Source organism: Schistocerca serialis, chromosome 7 (assembly GCF_023864345.2).
Source record: "Schistocerca serialis cubense isolate TAMUIC-IGC-003099 chromosome 7, iqSchSeri2.2, whole genome shotgun sequence".
NCBI lineage: Eukaryota > Metazoa > Arthropoda > Insecta > Orthoptera > Acrididae > Schistocerca > Schistocerca serialis.
The window spans coordinates 405,250,233-405,273,579 of NC_064644.1; the positions used below are offsets into that span (position 1 = coordinate 405,250,233).

Here is a 23,347-nt window from a genome sequence, read left to right on the forward strand (position 1 = left end):
AGCTGTGTCAGGGCAAGCAGCTAGGGCATTGTGAAATTCCCACTCACTGAATGGAACATTGTAGGATTCAGGATGGTGGGTGCAAAATGAAAGGCTCTGACGGTCCATCCACTCTTTAATGGAGCAGAAGGACAGTGGGTAATTCGCATAAGCAGAACTCAGAGCAAAATGCTCTGCCAAGCGGTTTGCAATTACGTCGGAGTCAGTACAAACTGCTCCATTCAGTGAGAGCCCAGGGACGCTGACAGGGGTCCAATAGCCATAGAGGCTATTGGCCCAGACCTGCGATGGAGAGACATGGAGGCCAATGGTGGAGACATACCGTTCCCAGCACTCCTGCTTGTGTTGGCGGGCCCGCACACGGAGCCGTATAAAAGGTGATGAAGTTTCCTAAAGATGGATGCCGCTTGTGAAGCTGGAGCGCCCGCCGGCAATCTTTAATCGCCTCGGCGATCGCAGGCGACCACCAAGGCACAGTGCTCCGCCGAGGGGACCCAGAAGAACTGGGAATGACAGATTCTGCAGCAGTAACAATGCCGGTGGTGACTGAGTGAACCACCGCGTCATTGGCTTCATGAGAAACAGGTTCAATAGCGGCAGTGGAGGAGAACAAGTCCCAGTCAGCCTTATTCATAACCCACCTGCAAGGGCACCCAGAAAACTGATGCTGTGGCAGTGACAGAAAGATCGGAAAGGGGTCACTGCCACACAGGTTGTCATGCACACTCCATAGAACAGAGGTAAGAGGCTAGGACTGCAGATCGAAAGGTCGATGGCGGAGTACGTGCCATGTGCCACACTGAAATGTGTGAAGGCACCATCGTTTAAAAGGGAGAGGTTGAGCTGTACCAATACGTTCTCAACAGTGGCGCCTCGACCTGTTGCCACTGACCCACCCCACAGAGTGTTATGGGCGTTGAAGTCGCCCAGTAACAGGAAAGGTGGCGGCAATTGGGCTATCAGCGGTGCCAGGACATGCTGCGGATCTTCATCATCTGGTGGAAGATAGAGACTGCAGACAGTAACAGCCTGTTGCGTCCACACCCGAACAGCGACAGCCTCTAAAGGTGTGTGTAGAGGGACAGACTCGCTGTGAAGAGAGTGAAGGACATAGATGCAGACGTCACCAGACACCCTTTCATAAGCTGCCCGGTTCTTATAATAACCCCGATAGCCACGGAGGGCGGGGGTTCGCATTGCCGGAAACCAAGTTTCTTGAAGAACAATGCAGAAGAAAAGGTGAAGGCTGAGAAGTTGTTGGAACTCAGCAAGATGGTGGAAGAAACTGCCGCAGTTCCACTGGAGGACGACATTGTCCATGGCTGAGAAAGGCGGGAAGGGACTGGGGAGGCAGATTACGCCTCCTGGGCCCCTGCTGCCACCGATTGACTACCTGTGCAATAGCTATCCATCGCGTCTGAGAGACCGGCGAGATCCAGGTCCTCAGCGGATGCCAGAATCTCCACCTCATCCTCCTGGGCCCCTGCTGCCACCGATTGACTACCTGTGCAATAGCTATCCATCGCGTCTGAGGGACCGGCGAGATCCAGGTCCTCAGCGGATGCCAGAATCTCCACCTCATCCTCAGACGCAGAGTTGAAAGGCTGCGGTGGGACGGGTGCCACCGTAAGGTCAGGATGCTTGGAATCCTTTTTCTTTGTCTGCTTTGCGCGCTGTGCCTTTGTTGGGTCTGGCTGGGAGGGCCTCACTGGGTCAGTCTCAGGGACGGACGACGACGGTGAGGCCCTACGACCGGTGGTTGCTTCAGAAACTTGTGGGTGTCTGCTTTGGCACTGGGCAAAGCCTGGGATGGGAGGGCCCCACGGGACCTCTTCTTGGCGAGAGTAGCCGAAGAAGTCTCATGCTTCTCCGGCTGGGAAGTGGGAACTAATGTCCCTGATGGTTGGGATGGTGTTGCTCCTGAAGTAGATGGAGCAGGAGCAACAGGGGGTGAAGTGTCCCCCACAATCAAGGGGGCCGGTGAATTCTGACGTAGCTGAGAGCCAACTGTACGTGACAACATGGTAGAGGATTGAACCAGTGTTGCAGCAGCGGCGTAGGCTGATGGCATTGGCACAGGACGTAGCCGCTCATATTTCCGCCTAGCGTCGGTGTAGGTCAGGCGGTCCAGGGTCTTATATTCCACTATCTTCCTTTCTTTCTGGAATATCCTACAGTCCGGCAAGCAGGGGGAATGGTGTTCTCCGCAGTTAACACAGATGGGAGGCGGGGCACATGGAGTATTGGGATGCGAAGGACGCTCACAATCTCGACACGTGATACCAGAAGTACATCGGGATGACATATGCCCAAACTTACAGCATTTAAAACACCGCATCGGAGCAGGGATATATGGTTTCACATCACAGCGGTAAACCATCACCTTGACCTTTTCGGGTAAGACGTCACCCTCAAAGGCCAAGATGAAGGCACCGGGTGGCCACCTGATTATCCCTCGGACCCCGATGGACACGCTGGACAAAGTGAACACCTCGTCGTTATAGGTTGGCGCACAGTTCATCGTCCAACTGCAGAAGAAGATCCCTGTGGAATATAATAACCTGGACCATGTTTAAAACTCTTATGGGGCGTGATGGTAACGGAAACATCCCCCAACTTATCGTAAGTGAGCAACCTCCGTGACTGACCCAGAGCGCCTTTTGGACAAGCCCTCCACCTCCCCGAACTTGTCCTCTAAATGCTCCACAAAAAACTGGGGCTTGGTCGACATAAATGATTCACCATCAACTCGCGTACAGACGAGGTACCGGGTGAATAATCTCCACTGCCTTCATTAGCCATATGTTTCTCCCATGGAGTGTCCAGGGAGGGAAATGATCTCGGATCATATTTCTTCCTGTTGAGGTTAGACCTCGATTGCTTAGAGACTACTGGTGGAGGCCCACCAGCGAGAGATGATGTACCATGCTTCATTGCGGGTCATCCGCCCTGATGCCACCCACTCCAACCAGGGGCTCTCCCTAGGGGTGCCACCCAGCCACAGCAAAGACCACCTGGCAGGATGGCCTTTGCCAGGAATCCTGATGCCCCAGAGGGATAGGGATCTACTCCTCGGCATACGTGGGGAGGTAGCAGCTCAGGCATCAGCAGTGCGATCCCTGTGTAGTCAGGGGGCTACCACCAAGAGGGTACATGATGACCCCACCACAACGGACTGGCTACCGTGCTGGATGTTGGGTGTCGAATATCCATGTATATCACGAGGGCGAAAATGGAAGTGCACAATGGAGGGAATGTATGCTACCCGGAAAACACTGCAGCTGATGTGGCCGGAAGCTCAGTGTGAGTCCAACTCCATGACAATATCGGGTGTGCCAGATCTTAGGGCAAAATGGATTTAAGATACACCATGTCAGGCATCCTTCCCCAAATGGTACGCACTAACTGAAAATTTGGAAAGGTAATGGTCAAACCCCTTAGGGGACCATCACATTAAAGGCCGAAACAGTTGAGACTCCTTTTAGTCGCCTCTTACGACAGGCACGAATACCGGGGGCCTATTCTTACCACCGAACCCACAGGGGGTAGGGGTCATTAGTGTTGGGTAACACTTATACGTGGCAACACAGTGACCTAATGAAAGCTTATTTTACTATTGTTTAGTTAAATATTGACTTAGCTCATGTAATGTAAGTTTGTTTTATCATTGTTTAATTAAACTAAGATCAAACTCCGATTTTGTTCATTTGTGTTTACCTTGGTAACATAAAGGCAGCTGTTCTTTACATGTGTATGAAGTACACCGTGTGCTTGCTTGTATTATGAAAAATGGCATGCCCACTTGAAGGTAAGGGATAAATCGTATTCTGGGAATGTCACAGGGTGGAATGGGGGACTCATGGAGGGTAGAAGTGCAAGGGAAAGTAGGTCACTGGAATGTGATCATGCAATTCCCCAGGTGTGCAAATTGAAGAACGAGCAAGTGATTCTCCACTCTACCTACCCCACTATGCCACAAGAAGCAACTAGTTGGAGTTCCATGAATTTATGCTGACCCTCTGCAGCACGCCTTATGAATTGCTGGTAATGCTGTGCACAGAAATGCCCACGAGTGTTTAATTTGCTCAAAGTGCATTAACACTGAATGAACTACAGATATGATTTACTAATAATTCTCACACAAGAAATACATATGGACAGAATCTATATAAATCTCTGCACACGGTGATGCACTGCTAAGGGGTTTATTGGTTCTTAGTCTTCCAGTGTGGCAGCTATAGCATTTTTCTGGGCAAGGAAACTTCCAACAACTACGAGTACCCTCATTTTTCATTTTGCTGACTGACCATACCTCCCCCAGCATTTCCCGTCCAGTTCTCTTCTGTGTGTAGACAAACTAACTTCACTAAGCTTGTATTTAAATAGTGGAGTTATTTTCAGTTTATTAAATTAGTACTTATTTGCAGTTGGTAAGTGTGCTCTTATGTAAAAATTCTCAACAGCTGGAGCTGTCAACTGTCTACCATACTGAAGAGCCTGTCCGAGATATAACATGCTGTCAATAGATACCACCGTCTCCACTATCACACTGGTTGGAATACTTTTCACAGCATGTGGGGTATCAAATGCATCACCCCAGCCTTAGCTCTCCCAACATCTGAAGAGTCCCAGAGACTTAAATTGTCTCCTTCTGCAACAGAAGTAGGTGACCTGGAACTTAAGATACTTCAACATAAATCAAGCACAGATGTACCTCAATTGCTGTTCTAGATTTGAACATGATCAGTCCCATTCCCTTAGACGTATTCACACTCAAATTGGAATATATACTGTGGATGTGAGCTAAGTTGCTCCACTCAGTGCAGCCCACTCTACAAGCGCCAGCAACTCCTGAGTGCAAGAGATTTATGCAGTCTACTAGTAACACAACTAATGGTGAGAGAAGTGGAGTAACTTTCTGGTCATTCTTTGATACACATCAAGTGACACCACCACCAAACGCTACAAAAGTCGCTGACAATATCACACTTATTAAATTGTACACTTTTCAGTCATTGTTTATAGAAACATATTTTACTTATAAGCTCACTTAACAAGTGCAAATAAGTACTCATTTTACAAGCTGAAATTAATTCCACCATATAACCACAAGTTCAGTAAAATTATTTTGTCTACTCAAGTACAAGAACTGGACATGAAATGCTGGGGAGGTAAAATGAAAAGCAATCAGCACTCATAATAGGGGAAGTTGCATTTCGTGGAAGAATGCTACAACTGCCATACAGAATAATTACAAATAAATTTCCTCTCTAACAGTGTAGAACAGCATGCACAGATTTACAGAGATTCTGTCCACATGTGTTTCTTGAGTTAGTATTATTAGTGACATCTGTGTGTCCACACAGTGTTGTTACACTTTCTGGCAAATAAACATGACTTCGGCATGTCTGCACACTGTCACCAGTGAGACATAAGGTGTGCTGCAGAGACTTGGAATAACTGTTTAAAACACCTTGCAGTTTTTTCTTGTAATGTAGTGGAGTTGAGAGAGTGCTTGCTCTTCAGTTTTCAGACCTATAAAAGAGGGAACTGCATAGCCACAATCTGGTGACCTACCTCCTCTCGCGCTTCTAACCTCCACCCCTGACCCTCCACCCTGTTACACCCCCGCAACACAATTTATGCCTTAATATAGCTCTATGCACTTCGATATGGTTCACACATTTAATATTTGTTCTCAAAACATTTCATTCAACAATTAATACGAATTTTGTACCATAAGCACTGTTTCTAATCATCTGAAATTTTTACATTCATTGCAAGACGAAACTATTACTGCTACAGGAAAAATGAATAGCACTTTTCTTGTCGGAAATTGAATGTAGTTTAATATAGCACAAGAAAATATTTCTGCTAGAAATGGTGGTTTTCAAGTTATTCATGAGAAACACAAAATAGTGATCTTTAAACACCTCTCCCATTCCCAGACTCACATCCCACTGGTGGGGACCTTTAGTATGTTGTTCATGACACTCCCTCCTACAATTGCAAATAAATAAATAAATCGCAACTATACAATTTGGTATTACTAACTTTCCTTTGTTGACTGGACTAAATGTTTTATTTTAACACTCTCACATCCTAATTCAGTGCAGCTATCCTTGATTTCGATGTTCACCATGTGCACGTGAAACTTGTTCGTATTTTCCACGTCATTGGTGCAGACCATCAACGACTATAAAGGTTATCAGCCAATAAACAATAGTTGTGTAAGCACTACTGATAACCTTTGTTAGTTAATAAACTAATAACCAGCCAGGACTGGCAAAACACCTTGAGGAAATTTGCCCAACGTCATAGCAGGAACACACAGGAAACCTAAATCTGGATGATCAGATGGAGACAATGATGATGATGATGATGTGAACCCTGCATCTTCCAAATATAATTTCAGTTACTGCATCCATCACTCCTTATCAAGTTAAAGTGAGCGAACACATATCTGTAGTAAACCAGATGCTCATACAAACTGCATAAGCTGCCCAAACAGTTCAGATCTTCTCTTTGCACGAAATGAGCTGGAGCAATGTAACAGTTGCTATCACTTGGCTGACGAGCAGAACAGTTTTACTGTATGTTAACCTTGCTATGTAAGAACCTTTCTTGCGTCACAGAAGAAAATAGTTATGGCAAACAGAAGCTACATCTGTATGACAGCACTGCAGTTCACACTTGAGTGCCTAATAGCGAGTTCATCGAAGCACTTTCAAATTATTTCTCTATCATTCCTCTCTCAAATAGCGTGCAGCAAAAACAAACTATGTACACAGGTGTCAAAAAACTATTTTTACTTTTGGACGAGAACTATGGGGATTGAAATGTCATGATAAAAATCTTGATGCAACAAAAAGCACCTTTGTTTTATTGATTGCCACCCCCATTTGTGTATCATATCCATGATACTCTCTCCCCTATTTTGAGATAATACAAAATGAGCTGTCTTCCTTTAAAATTTTTTGATGTCCTCTGTCAATCGAATTTGGTAAGTATCCCCTACTGTATAGAACTACTCCATCAGAGGACAGACAAGTGTAGTGTACACTTTCTCTTCAGTAGACGTGCTGCATCCTCTAAGTGTTCTGCCAATAAAATACAGTCTGCGGAGGTTTCACTGTGTATTGGAATATTGGTTTTCCCACTGAAATGCCAAATATTAGATTAGTGCATAAGTTTGTAGTGTCTTTGTTTCACATGATGGTATTCTGGTTGCTTTGGGTTTATTTATTGATTGTAATTTTTTATTTGATTTTAAATATAGTCGTTTTATCATTTGGAGATGGTGAGTGGAGCTGTGGACACTAGAAAATGGAGTGACAAGTGGAGAAATCTGAACATTTCTGACATATCCATCTGCTGACAGGATGAGGGGTGACAGCTGCAGAGGCAGTCAAGAACATTTGTGTCATGTATTGAGTTTATGCACTGAAAAGAACACAGCAAGAAAATTACTTTCTCATTTCAAGGAGCATTGTGACTCAAGAAGACCTTCGGGGTTTAATGAAGATCATTTAAACGCATTCATTCAGAATGATCCATGTTAGTGAACTCAATAGCTGAAGGTACGGTGAACTGTGACCACTCCACCATTGTGCGATATTTGCATGCAATGGGGATGGTTCAAAAATCAGGTGTTTGATTACCACATGTTCCAAGCCAAAATCACAAATATCAGTGCGTATCGTTGCTTGCTTGTCATCAACTGGCTTGTGAACAACTCCAATCATTCCTATCTTGTATCATTACTGGTGATGAGAAATTGTGTCTTTATGCTAACGTAAGGAAATGAAACGAATGACTGAAGCCCAGCCAAACCTGTATGCATCCAGAAAAGATAATGTTATGCATCTGGTGGAATAGCAATTGTGTGGTGCACTATGAATTACTTCCATGTGGTGTAAGCATCACTGTCGAATTTATTGTCAGCAACTGAGACATCCTGCAGGCACAATCCAAGAATAAAGCCCAAGAAGATTGTGTGAAGAAATGCTACTCCACAATAACACCCACCCTCATTCTGCCAGAATGACAAAAAACACCATACAGGAGTTGAGCTGGGAAGGCATTCCATACCCACCTTATTTACCTGATGTTGCACCCACGGATTTTCATCGCTTACGCTCTCTATTGTACAATCTTCAAGGGGTCTCCTTTCTGGATGAAAGTACCCTTCGAGCACTGACTACCAAGTTCTTCACCTCAAAACAACACGATTTCTACAGTCGCAGAATCAAAACGTTACCCCAGCATTGGTAGACTGTGGTAAATGGTGAAGTAGAATATATTATTGATGACTAAATGCGCTGCTATGTTTATTAAACTTATGTAAAAAGGCTATGAGCTCATGCAGCAACCAAATAAAATATATTTCATAATGACTTTGGTCAATCTCCTATACTACCAGGGTATATGAGATTTGAGAACTCTCAACAATATTTGTTACAACAGTAGAGTCAAACAAGAATGGAGATCCACCTCTACATAAAGCTCTCTATACCAGAAGTGAAAGTACTCCCAGTCCATCTGCAACCAGCTGAACTCATGCTAATTGACCAGGTCCTCAAACTCAGTCTAATTATTTTGGCACTTTTATTACTACTCCACTATATCCTTATTAAGACTGTGTCAACTAGTTCAAAGCTATCTGCAATAAAACTTTTCTTCATATCTGACCACATCAACTTGTTTCATAGACTAACTTTTGGCTCCTGTTACAAAACAACATCCTCACAAACTCAGAACAAAGATGTGGAAGCTTATGCTTGAACAGATCACAGTACTAGTTACATTATCCTGTTTTCTGTTTTCATCTAACCAAATATGACTAAATGGAGCTCCGAAAATAAAATTGCCCACCATTCGTAAGGTCACTGTATCAGTCTTTTCTTATCTCGTGGGAAGGAAACAGGAAGATAGATAAGGGTTTTTCACCCTGTCAACATTAAGATCACTAGCTAGGATTGGGGAACAACACTGGCAGTGGTCTTTCAAATAAATTCTTTCAGCAATTTAGGGAAAGTACAGAAACCCAAATTAGAAACGCTGGATGGGACTTGAACTGCCAGTGTGTTTACCACTGCGTCACCTCACTTGTTCTATCTTTTGTAATATAGTAAAGTATTTCCTTGTTCCATCGAGCATTCATCTGGCTTCACATCCAGACCCCCCCCACATCTTCATATTCATTACAGCCATAATCACCTCTTCCATGTAAGCCTTAGTTTTCAATGGTTTTCACATACAATTGCATGTCTTGCTGCTATAAATAGAAACTGATAACACACTGTTGCAGACACACAGCATTTCAGAACATTCTCTCTCTCCCTCTGTTGTGCCCATTGCCCTAATACAAAATCTCACCAACTGGTTCATAATTGTTAATATATACTATTTTCTTTTTGATGGTGTGATAATACATCATTTTAATCTGACTGTCATTATAATCTGACTCTGTAGATTAAAACTGAAGAGTAGATTAAAACTGAAGAAACTGCAAAAAGGTGGGGATTTAAGGAGGTGGGACCTGGATAAACTGACTAAACCAGAGGTTGTACAGAGTTTCAGGGAGAGCATAAGGGAACAATTGACAAGAATGGGGGAAAGAAATACAGTAGAAGAAGAATGGGTAGCTTTGAGGGATGAAGTAGCGAAGGCAGCAGAGGATCAAGTAGGTAAAAAGACGAGGGCTAGTAGAAATCCTTGGGTGACAGAAGAAATACTGAATTTCATTGACGAAAGGAGAAAATATAAAAATGCAGTAAATGAAGCAGGCAAAAAGGAATACAAACGTCTCAAAAATGAGATCGACAGGAAGTGCAAAATGGCTAAGCAGGGATGGCTAGAGCACAAATGTAAGGATGTAGAGGCTTATCTCACTAGGGGTAAGATAGATACTGCCTACAGGAAAATTAAAGAGACCTTTGGAGGTAAGAAAACCACTTGTATGAATATCAAGAGCTTTGATGGACACCCAGTTCTAAGCAAAGAAGGGAAAGCAGAAAGCTGGAAGGAGTATATAGAGGGTCTATACAAGGGCAATGTACTTGAGGACAATATTATGGAAATGGAAGAGGATGTAGATGAAGATGAAATGGGAGATATGATACTGCGTGAAGAGTTTGACAGAGCACTGAAAGACCTGAGTCGAAACAAGGCCCCGGGAGTAGACAACATTCCATTAGAACTGCTGACAGCCTTGGGAGAGCCAGTCCTGACAAAACTCTACCATCTGGTGAGCAAGATGTATGAGACAGGCGAAATACTCTCAGACTTCAAGAAGAATATAATTCCAATCCCAAAGAAAGCAGGCGCTGACAGATGTGAAAATTACCGAACTATCAGTTTAATAAGTCACAGCTGCAAAATATTAATGCGAATTCTTTACAGACGAATGGAAAAACTGGTAGAAGCCGACCTTGTGGAAGATCAGTTTGGATTCTGTAGAAATATGGGGACACGTGAGGCAATACTGACCCTACGACTTATCTTAGAAGCTAGATTGATAAAAGGCAAACCTACGTTTCTAGCATTTGTAGACTTAGAGAAAGCTTTTGACAATGTTGACTGGAATACTCTCTTTCAAATTCTGAAGGTGGCAGGAGTAAAATACAGGGAGCGAAAGGCTATTTACAATTTGTACAGAAAGCAGATGGCAGTTATAAGAGTCGAGGGACATGAAACGGAAGCAGTGGTTGGGAAGGGAGTGAGACAGGGTTGTAGCCTCTCCCCGATGTTATTCAATCTGTATATTGAGCAAGCAGTAAAGGAAACAAAAGAAAAATTCGGAGTAGGTATTAAAATCCGTGGAGAAGAAATAAAAACTTTGAGGTTCGCCGATGACATTGTAATTCTGTCAGAGACAGCAAAGGACTTGGAAGAGCAGTTGAATGGAATGGACAGTGTCTTGAAAGGAGGGTATAAGATGAACATCAACAAATGCAAAACGAGAGTAATAGAACGTAGTTGAATTAAGTCGGGTGATGCTGAGGGAATTAGATTATGAAATGTGACACTTAAAGTAATAAAGGAGTTTTGCTATTAGGGGAGCAAAATAACTGATGATGGTCTAAGTAGAGAGGATATAAAATGTAGACTGGCAATGGCAAGGAAAGCGTTTCTGAAGAAGAGAAATTTGTTAACATCGGGTATAGATTTAAGTGTCTAAGTGTCAGGAAGTCGTTTCTGAAAGTATATGTACGGAGTGTAGCCATGTATGGAAGTGAAACTTTGCAAGTTCCTTTTGCAGCTCTTCACCTTGAGCTTTAACCATCTTAAATACAGCAACACTTCCATACACCTTCCCATTCTACGTACCTCACAGGGCTTCATACATCTTATTTGGCCAAGAAGAGAATATAAGCTTTCAAAATGTGGTGCTACAGAAGAATGCCGAAGATTAGATGGGTAGATCACATAACGAATGAAGAGGTACTGAATAGGATTGGGGAGAAGGGGAGTTTGTGGCACAACTTGACTAGAAGAAGGGATCAGTTGGTAGGACATGTTCTGAGGCATCAAGGGCTCACAAATTTAGTATTGGAGGGCAGCGTGGAGTATAAAAATCGTAGAGGGAGACGAAGAGATTAATACACTAAGCAGATTCTTTAGTTAATAGTGAATTCCACACAAAGTGTTAATTAATTTTCATTATTCTACTCCATCATTGCAAATGGACCACTGTACAACTTATTATTATAAACATGGTTTTCTTTTGTTTAAGTAAAAGCTAATTTTCTTTTACTGTACATTAGGTGATAAATTTGGTGGAATCTTGTACATTAGGGGGAGTGGGATGATATGTCTATGGATATGTGTATTCCCCCCCCCCCCCCTTGTTAGTGCCCTTTCTTGTGAAATTGAGCAAGTACAGTACTGATCTGGGTTTTGAAAATTGTCTTCCTTCACAGAAAATCTGCAAATTAAGATTCAATGTGGTGAACATCCAAAACTGAGTAACATACCAGTTATTTTAAAAATCTACATTTAACTTTGCAAGTTCCTTTTGCAGCTCTTCACCTTGAGCTTTAACCATCTTAAATACAGCAACACTTCCATACACCTTCCCATTCTACGTACCTCACAGGGCTTCATACATCTTATTTGGCCTAACGTTCAGACTTCCATTATTGTCACTGTTAGCTAACTGTTTTTCTGAGTTACCTCTTCAACTAAAGAAACATTTAAAGAAATCTGGGACTGCTTGAACAATTCTCTGTGAACTTTTAGATGATGTGTCACCTCCCATCTTAAATTTGTTTTCTTCATATGTTCACTGTTTTCCATCAGTTCTATAACCAATTTTCTAGCTTCTTTTCACATCTCCTCAAAGATATTTCCAAATAAATTTGTTTAATTAACAGGACTCTATCTTGTCTTTATTATAATTTTCTTAAAACTCTTGCCATCACTTACATAGTTGCCTTGTTTTATTTTCAGATTTTCTTTTAATTTGTCTTTGTCACACCTATACCATAATCCACCGTTTGCTTGAGAATTGTGCTTAAATAATTGTTTCTTTCTTCTGTGCCAGTAGGTCTATAATCATCTTCATAAGCACAGAAGTTGCGCTTAATTTTTATGCTACATCTCCTGATTTTTCTTATATTCTCTTAATGTAAATTTATTTTTATTAAATTACCTACCTAATCTAAAATAAAGTTATAAGATTAGTCAACAGAAGATGATAGGTGCGACATTCATTGAAACACTGCATTATTTTGATGAATTCATGAAGCTGAAAATCTAAGACTTAAAATGATTTCAATTCTCTTGGAAAGACAACATGATCATAACTGTCTGATGTATATTTTTGAGACAGGTCTACAAAATGTAATCATTAACACTCATTTTTTGGACTCCAAATTTAAACAGTTAGAATGCCAAATACTCAAAAGTTTTACATAAGTTTTTACTGTTGGATGAGCAATACTTGACAACTTTGTTCTGAACAAATTTTCCAGATATTGTAATGTTCAATTATGCTCTATTATTAAATGCAGCAATGATCTGCTAAATTACATGACTTCTGTTTTCTGAAGCAATGTCCTTCAACAGCAGTAATCCATTCATATGCACAAGTAAAGCTGATCTCAATCCAAAGTTTGTTTAGTACACTGTGGTACTTTACTAGGTAAGGTCCTACCGAAATGTGTACACCAGTAACTTGTGATGCACAAATTTAGAGCTGTGGTGGTAATGAGAAGTAATGTACACCTCATGTTACCTGGAAATACGGAAGCGTCCGATCCCACCCGTCTGCTTTGACTCATGACGTCACAAATATGGCGGAAACAAAAACAAACACACACACTTTCCACAAGAAGCCTAATGACACTAACGGGACAAGCGCGGGAAATGGGGTGTTTTGGGTGGGGGGCAAACTAAATATAAACAAATTTAGACGCCTTGCGTAGCTACAACGTGGAAGTGAAGACAGCCATGCATGAATACCCACCCACCTCCCCAGGGGTCGTAACCCCTGCAACCCATAGAAGATAAAGATGCTTCAGTAGCTGATTAGTGTTTTTTGTCTTTAAAAAAAATCTCACGAGATAGAACGAACAGATCAGAAAGATAAATATAATAAACTAAAACAGAAATTCGAGGAAACAGATAATTAAAATAAGTAATAAGTGTTAAAAAAAAAAAAAAAAAAAAAAAAAAAAAAAAAAAAAAAAAAAAAAAAAAATAATAATAATAATAATAATAATAATAATAATAATCTCACGAGATAGAACGAACAGATCAGAAAAGCAAATAAAATAAGATAAAACAGAACTGGAGACAGCCACACTCAAACCAAACTCCACGCCGTCATGATGTCACACACGACAACACCCTTACGTCACGGGTCAAAGCCGGCGCGTTGGATCGGACGCTTCTATCGACCCTGTTACCTTGTACATAGGGAAACTTTTTACTGATATGTAAAATCCTTCACACAATTTTTTTTTGTCAGTCTGAAATTTATTCTACAGCACTGTCTAAAATGTCATTGTTTGAATGTAACAAAGAACTACAACAACATTTTTAAATTGTACACAAAGAAAGGATCACCATTGTGAGACAGCAGTGTGTGCAAGCAAATATAAAATGGGAAGTCACAGTATTGCTAAAACTATAATTATAAAACTTTAAATAAGAGTGATTTCATATGTAATTGTGTAGAAAGGCCATGCATCAAACACGTACTCAATATCAACCTAAAAAAAAATTGGTACATTGCTAATAGAAATGAAAATGATGAAAAAATGAGCCTCTTAAAAGAATATAGCCTACTTATATGAATGAATGTTCCTTGAGCTGTTTCAATTGCCTCAACATAATCAGAACTGAGCATAGCAAAGAACTGATGATGTGAGTGAAGTTACAGAAGTGACTTCTAGTGTACACATGTATATACAACTAGAAGTAATTAGACGTGTAATATCAGAAGATTGGGTTTCATTGTCTGTATGCATATTTAAGATATACATCTTTTTTCTGCATATAAGTAGCTTACTTCCGTATAATGTGCCAGACTGTATATGATTTAATGAAGTGCCTTATGACATACCACAGAGCAAAATAAAAACTGCACTATGAGTACTCTCAGCACCTTTATACTCCACCTTATGCAAAATAATGCTTCAATATTGTTGTCACACAACTTCTGTTATCAAAAGTAGGGTTGACAAAAATAAATTCAAGATCAGTTTTCAGCAAAACATCATGCAAATCATCATCCTATATAATGAAGAATCAAGTTTATAGAAGAACAAAAGGTCTGGTGTTAAATATATTTAAAATAATATTTACACAGAGTATATGCACTTTTTCTTAGATACAAATTTTGATGTGGGCGAAGAGTACACAGGAACCAAGTTTCATGTCTTTCAAACAATAAAGGCTCTATGTAAATGGTTTGTGCTTCATACTGGGCATCTATACAAGCAGCCCTCACTACAGGTCGTCTATTCCTTTATCGAGGTGTGGTAAGTAGTACCCTCTGATGCAACAGGAATTTAACCATTCATACAATGATAAAGCAACTGGAGACAGTACAGAGAAATGAACTAATATTTAGCAATGGAAACTCCAGGCAGGAATGTGAACAATGTAGGAAAAGATAGATTGCTACTTACCATAAAGATAACATACTAAGTAGCAGACTGCAGAATTAAAAGACACACTTATGTTTTCACCCACAGTCTTCTTCAGAAAAAGAGAAACACACATCATTCATTCACACTAGCAAGCAGACCTCATGCACACATGACTGCCAACTCTGGTAGCTCGGGCCAGAATGCAATCTGGCATGAACTGTCCGAGTTGGTGGTCATGTATATGTGAGGTCTGCTTGCTAGTGTGAATGGTGTGTTTCTGTATTTCCAATGAAGGCTATGGCTGAAAAAGTGTCTTAATTGTGCCAGTCTGCAACTCAGTGTGTTATCTTTGTGGTAAGTAGCCATCTATCTTTTCTTACATTGTAAATATTCAACAATGTCTGTTACAATGTTGTCATACAGAATATTGTTTAATCATTAAGTTTATCACCAAACAGAGATAAATGCACTAGAAACCCGATGTCTTCAGAACCCTACAGATCTAAAATGACAAGAAAAAGTGCACACACAGTAAAAGTTGGCAAAGGGAAAGTACTGAAGCAAAATAAGTGTTTTAAAATATATGGGGTATACTTAAAAATAATTACTCATTCATTACAGAAGCTGAATTCAACTCTACTAGATTGTACTCATGCTGAAAAAGAGATGCTGCAAAAAGAAATGGCAAATATAATAGTATGACAGTATATGACAGGTAGGTTATACTCTGGAAGTGTGTACCTGTTTGAACATCCTGATCCAGAAATTGTTACTTTTTTCCTAAAAGACAAAAGAATATGACAGATTTCATCAGCATGATAAAATCAAAAATATTTTTACACTTACTTAACTCATTAACACTATTATGTCATCTGCCAGTAGTGTGTATTGACACAAAATAAACTACTTACAAGTTCATATAATTGTAATTGTCTTAATCTGGATTCAGTATTTGGTTTCGGTAACTGAAATTGTAGACTGACCACAAAAGATCATCTTATGGATACAACGATTTTGTAAAACTTCAGAAACAGTGGTAAGACATGAAATTTTGCGACTGCACGATACATGTAGCATTGTGTTTGCATTATGTTGTTATTGTAGTCTCCAGTCCAAAGACTACCTTGGTGCAGCTCTCCATGCTAGTACAACCTACATAAATTTGAAGATGCTTACTGTATTGAAGTCCTATATTTTCTTTATTCATCTCCATTATCAAACTATCTCCTCTTTCATAGCTAAGGACATATCCTTTAAACTACACGTTCTTTTAGTCAAGTTGCGCCATAAGGCTACTTCCTCCCTGATTTGTTGTCAAATATATCTACCCAATCATCAGCATTCTTCTGTACATCAAATTTCGAAAGCTCCCATTCTTTTCTTGTTTGTAATGCTTACTGTACATAATATTGTCCACATATCAATCAATAGTTACAGCAGAGGTTCTCCACCTCTCTCCTCTCGGCTGAGCAGTCCATAATCTACTATGTTTCAAGCCTAAACCTTTTATTTGCTCTGACATTCCCACTGTTATACAAACTGAATTAAACAATGAAAAGTCTAGGTTGGAATAACATCAACATTAAGAAAAGGGTAGCTACTCACTGTAAAGATGACATGTTGAGCTCCAGAAAGGCATAATGAAAAGACTGTTACATACATTCACACAAGAAAGCACACCTTGCACACACAACCACTATCTCTGGCCACTCTGACCAGAATGCAGCTGAAACATGTCAAATGGCAGCAACAGTCCAGACTGGATAAGGTGATCTTAATTTCAGGGCAACATGACATAATCACAGCCTACCCAAAACCCTTCCCACCCCTCCTAAAGTGATGTTTCATCGCCCACTCAACTTCCACAACACCCTAGTCCATCCCTATACCATTCCCAATCAATCACAAATCCCCACAGAAACAAGACCTGGCCAAATCCACTCGCCCAACACCTCCTGCTCCAGTTCTGTCATGGTCTTATTCTTATTCTACCCCATCAGAGGCTGAGCCAGCCACAAAGGCAGCCATGTCATATACCATCGCTACTGTAATCATTGCTCAGCTTTTTATATTGGTATGGCTACCAACCAGCTGTCCACCAGAATGAATGCCCTCCACCAAACAGTGCCCAAGAGAAGAGTGGACCATCCTGTGGCACAACATTCAGCTGTGCATAACATGCTAAAGTTCTGTTTCGCGACCTAAGCCATCTGGACTCTTTCCTCTATTACCACCTTTTCTTAACTGCTCAGATGGGAGCTATTTTTACAACATATTCTTCACTGCCAAAATCACTCCTCCAGCCTCAACCTACGGTAACCTATCATCTCCACACCCTGCACCCAACTGTTAGTGCCCTCTCTGTACTATCACCTCCTTCCATTACATGTCCACTCACCCTCAGCGTGATCTGCACTCTGCCAATCCACTTGCTAGGTTCTTACCCTTTCCCATCCCACCCCAAAGCTTCTCGACATTGGAGCCTTGTCCTACCACCTCTAGGCAGCTTTGATTCCTCTCCCCCACCTACACCCTGATACGCCCCTTCACCCCACTCCAGACTGTTGCTCCCATTTGACATGTTTAAGCTGCATTCTGTGTGGAGCGGCCAAGAGTGGTCGCGCGCGCGCGCGCGTGTGTGTGAGGTGCACTTATGTACGCATGTGTGTGTTTTCTTTTCTGAAGATGGCTTTGACCAAAAGCTCATATGTGACAGTCTTTTCATAATACCTGTCTACAACTCAGCTACATCAATTAATTGTTTTAACACATGTGTCTAAGTCTAAGATATAGCTGAATTGTACAACTTGTAGAAAAGTTAATGTCCACAAACCCAACTTGAACTAATAGATTTAACAAAGAAGAAAACACACCATTCCTCATCCAATATTCACAGCGCTCTCCTCTCTCCTGTACTGCATATGGACCCTTTGTTTCCGATTCTTCTATACCCTTTCAACTATGACTGATGTAAATGGCTGAAAAATATCTTGAAACCTTCCAGTATACTTCTGGGAATTATTCTACCTATGCGTTTAAACCAATTCTACTGCATTGTCAGTACTACATAAGAGTGGCTAAGCTTCTCTACAGATTCCCTACATAATTTCAGTAACAAAGCCCGACTGCAATACAATGCAATTTGTTTCCGACTTAAAACATTTGTAATATACTTAGTCCACAATTTGTTCTGATTAAGTAACAGTATTTTAACTAAATTTGATGCTGCAATATTCAGAGGTATCCCCAATATCCTACTTGTCTATTCCAGGACTTGGCACAGATTTTATATCTCTCCAACTATCTATTATTATGCACATTCAGGAACCTCAATCTGTGTGTGTGTTCTACAAATCAACATGAAACACACCGAGTATCTTTATTACTACACTAACACAACAGTAACATGAAATAAAATAAATGTGCATTACACTATTCATACCATCATTGCACGCATACATACTACCCACAAACATTCTAGAGTGTACACTTCTTAGCTGTAATAATAGTCTTTGATGAAACAGTATCTCCCATCCAGAAACCTACAGTAAGTTTATGTACATTCATTACACTTGGTGAAGTGTGCCCGATATGCCAGAAACCATACAAAAACATTCAATAATAGCTTTGAACAACTTCGACTAGGGAATGCTATATAATTTATTACAGATCCATTGGTTGTGAATACTCTACATTTCTTTTCCTTTGAATCTGGTTCTGTTCAATTCTTCTTTGTCATAAACTCAAGGACTGTCTGTCTAACTTTGTACGTAGGCCTATATAATCTTATTTTATTATTAGCGTTAGCACTATAATATGAAAGTCTTTCAAACTGTCAGCCCATTTCATTACACAACATTTAAATTGAATCAACATCTTTGACTTCTTTACATGTCTGTATGTCTGGATCCGTAAATTCCATTCAATATTTACAACATTATTATGATGTAGTGAAATTTTTTGACGAATTTCATCTTCAGGCATTTGTGTATTTTCACAATATACTTTGTGTAGCATACAACTATGATGTTCAATAAATGGCTTAAAAATAGATTTAAAACGGGCACTTATCGAGTTTAGGGGGGAAAAATTTTCGAATGAAAATATTTTTTCTCACTTTTTGATCAGTTAGACTATGTCCTGATACACAAAGCTAGATATGGAAGATTAAAATTATAATCTTGCAGACGAAAGTGTTTCTTAGGTTCTATACACATTCTATTTCAATGTTGAGTTATGTTACATGTTCTTTATTTGTCAAGCTACGAAGTGCATTGGGGCTGAAGAAAATAGTAGCAGCACTACTTTAGTTCAAGCAGGTGGCTGTCGACCTTTTAGTTTGAACAATAAATTTGCTGGGATTACAAATTCACCATTAAAATTATAATATTACACTATACTTACTCTGGCACAACAGGTGGGTCCACTGTAGGCTGAGAGGTCGGTGTTGTCTGCGATGCTTCTATTGCGCCTGATGGCAACGTCAGATTTAACTTATTTTTTGACATTTTGACGATAACCGACTGCTGGTAGTCGGTTAACAGTGATTCTCAACCCAACACCTATACGCACCACAAGTAAATGAAGATCCCAACCTGTACCACGCAACATACGAGATGTTGCTCCTGTGTAATTGTAAAACTCTGACAGCTCTTGCAGTTGAATTACTTGCGGTAATCACGCTCACAAGTTCATTCTTTCACACGACGTAAAAAGCGTTAACACGCCCATGTTGGCGACGTATCACAAATCCTTTACAGATACAATTCGTATGATACTACGACTACTAGATTATACAAGCATTTAACATATCCCGTTCAGTATTATTCAAGCAACATACACACAGGGATTCACCACACATTTGTCTCGGAGTGACAGTACTAAAATCGTAAACATTCCAGCCAGTGCGAACACAAGAACTACTACTACTTTTTTTTGTAATATTTACGAACGATTGCGAAATAGCAAAGATGATCTCTGCGACACCAACACACAGATATTACTCATCCAGATTTACAGCCATTAAAAAACAACTAGATTTCTGTGTATCCGATTAGTTATACCACGGGGCGTTTTTTTACAATAGCACGTCAGAGTTCAATTCAAAGAATCAAAAACACAACGAAAGCAGAACAACAAAAAAAGGGCACTATGGTTGGTGAAAGCACAAAGTCACACCCAGATATAAAGGGCGGTCCACACGTAAAAGCCTGCGCACATTAAATTTGCGTAGGTCAGCGAATGGACTGGAGATTTGCGCAGATACGAGATAGGTGTGCTGGAGTTTTGAGTAAAATTGCTCAAACCAACTCCGCGCAGACAAATCGTACCGTGTGGGTACGATATTGACGCAATTCTGACGCGCGTAATGTGTTTGAATCAGCTATTTGTCCAGCCTAGTGTTTCTCGCCTTTGCATATCTACATAGTGCATTGTAAAATGGTTGACGTTATCTTGTAGAAACTAGAGATTCTGAGAACAATGACTGTAGGGAAATCATAAGGGCTATACTTTAAAATAGCAACCAGCCACAAGTATGACTTAATTTTTTTTTTCAGGCGAATCATTACTCGTTTGCTATGTATTATAAATCCATTTTATGACGGCTCTCACCTAAAGATTTCCTTACTTTCCTACTAGGATCTTGTTTTGTAGTTTTTATTGGTTTTGTGCGGTAGTGTATATTTCAGTGCGACGAAATCGTTGTCTATCTGTATGAGGTAGACTTTTCAAAGTTAACACAGTTTTGTACACGCACTATTTGAGTGCTGTTAAATTCACTTGAAACTATTTGAACACAAAACATTCTATATTTTATGGAGGTGTACATGTTCTACGTCTACGTCTCCTTGACCTAAATCTATACCGTGCAAACCACTGTGAAGTTCATAGCGGAGGGAGTGTCCCACTGTACCAGTAGTTAGGGTTTTCTCTCGTGCTATCCCCGTAGGGATCGCGGGATGGATGAATGTTTTAATGTCTCCGTACTGTAATTATTCTAATGTTGTCTCTGCGATCCGTATGGGAGCATCCGTATGGGGTTGTAATATATCTACTTAAAGTAGATTCTAGAAATATTTTAAGTACATTTTCACGGGATAGTTCGCATGTATCTTCAAGCGTCTGCCAGTTCAGGTCTTTCAGCACCAGTGTGATACCCTTGTCGCGACCTACACGTCAACCGCCATGCGCTAACGCAGAGTTCAGTCTTGTGCAGTGTACAGTCAAGTGAAGTGGTCTTAGGGCGCGTTTATGCTGCCACCTCGCTGCTCGCCGGCATGACACGGCGATGATGAATCAAACCCACAGAATACTACCGCCCCATTTAGCGTGCACCATCGCATCTCGCCCCGCTCGCTGCTCGCAACTCGCTACGATCCTCGCCAGGCGATGATATCAAGCTGGTTTGTGTTTCGCGCTACGACCATGGATTTTTACCTCCATGGCTACGACCATCGCCACCCGGCCTGAAACTTGTACTGTAATTGTCTGCTTCAAGGTTACTCTAGCACAGCGCAGTTTGCCAGCTTGTTGCGCCTGTGGTACTTTCGTGTCCCATCGCGCACAATATTGTTTGTTGGATGCAGTTTCTGTACAGGCCACGAAAAATGAGTGAAGATTTGAAGCAAATGATTATTTCAGCCGTTTTTGAACGTAACGCCATCTGGGACCAGAGGCATGCAGATCACCATACTGGATGAACTGTGGACAGAAGTTGCAATGAAATGTGGAACACATAAGTTGCATTTCAATTTGATTTCATTACACAATACTTTCTTCATTCAACGAACACTGAAACAGATTACTTATTTATGTAAAACATAAGCAGCATATTGTCCGTTGCATTACACAATATTTTATTCATTAAAGAAACGCTTAAACAGATTCCTTATCTCGATAGCTTCAGCAGGAGCTGCATTGTTTCTTCTTGATGGCTGAACTCCAGGAAGTACGTCTCTGTACTCCACATTGTTCAGTACATTCTCTTTGTCCACAATCACATTATGTAAAACGCAAACAGCTTTCACAATCAGTTTTGCAGTCTCTACTTTCGTTTCAATTGGTTTGTTTAGTAATCGCCACTTTGCAGCTGCAATTCCAAAGGCACATTCAACAGTTTTTCTAGCTCGTGAAAGAACGTTGTTGAACTTTTCGTTCGAGCAATCAAGATTTCTCCTGACAAAAGGTTTCATCAGGTGTCTGAGAAGGGGGTACGCTTCATCTCCTATGAAGACAAAGGGGGCTTTAACAGCAGTACCTGGTAGAAAGTCGTCTTCAGGAATGTGAAGCATGCCTTTCACCATTTTATCGTACAAAACAAGACATCCTGAAAGTGCCTCCGTCACTTTGTTTTCCAAATGCTCCAACTTCAACAAAAGTAAATTTACAGTCTGCATCACACACAGCCTGTAGAACTATTGAAAAGTTTTTTTATAATTGAAAAACATAGAACCAGACCATTTAGAGCTTACAATTTGTATATGCTTCCCATCAATAGAACCCAGACAATTTGGGAACCCTCACTTCTTGCAAAACATTTCAGCTATTTCTCTGAATTCTTCTTTCGCTGGAGGCTTCATATGCAATGGTTGTAGTGTTTGCCACAACACTGATAAAACCTGTTTTACAATTTGAGAAACAGTAGTTATTCCTACTCTAACCGCTCCTGCTAGGCTTGCATACGAGTTCCCTGTTGCCAAGAACCTGAAATTAAAAAAAAAACAGGTGTGTTACGTTCCACTGCGTATTTATGTAACTACATTGTGTACTTAATGGAACTGGTTATTCTTTAATGTTTCTGCAAAGATATTTTTCCTCTTATTTCAGCAGTCTGCGATGTTAAGAAAAAATGGAGAAGTCTTCGACAGCAGTTCAAAGAAAGGCTGAACACGCTTCCTAGACACGCCTCAGGTGGTGCTGCTCACACGGCTCCAGTACAGTGGCCGTATTTCGAGGCTATGATGTTGTTACAAGATAATTTTGAACCTAGAGCGACTAGTGGGAATTTGGATCCTGTGGAAACCAGCGATACGACTGAACACAACATCGAGTATAGTTCTCATTTTGATGGAGCTCATAGCCAACCAACAACGTCTTTAGCATCACCACTTTCACCAGTGTCTTCTGATCGCGCTGAGACACCACCAAACTCTACACCTGCTGAACATAGGGCCTATAGGAAGAGACCATGACCTGTAGACCCAGTTGCAATTCAGCTGATAGAAATTGAAAAAGAGAAGTTGCGT

At 40.8% G+C, this 23,347-nt stretch overlaps 1 protein-coding gene across 2 annotated transcripts in view; it reads right to left on the reverse strand.

Moving 5' to 3' along the window:
• LOC126412172 (dual specificity mitogen-activated protein kinase kinase dSOR1) overlaps positions 1–20,067 on the reverse strand; it is a 96,634-nt gene extending 76,567 nt beyond the window's left edge. The window contains exons 1-2 of one of the 2 annotated variants that reach the window (XM_050081651.1): positions 19,506–20,067; positions 15,843–15,881 (exon numbers count right to left, since the gene is read on the reverse strand). In XM_050081651.1, the coding sequence (XP_049937608.1) occupies positions 15,843–15,881; positions 19,506–19,609 (143 nt within the window). In that variant the 5' untranslated portion in view covers positions 19,610–20,067. The remainder of the gene's footprint in view (positions 1–15,842; positions 15,882–19,505) is intronic. The other variant, XM_050081653.1, reaches the window with a different exon arrangement.
• Between the last annotated feature and the right edge of the window lie 3,280 nt (positions 20,068–23,347).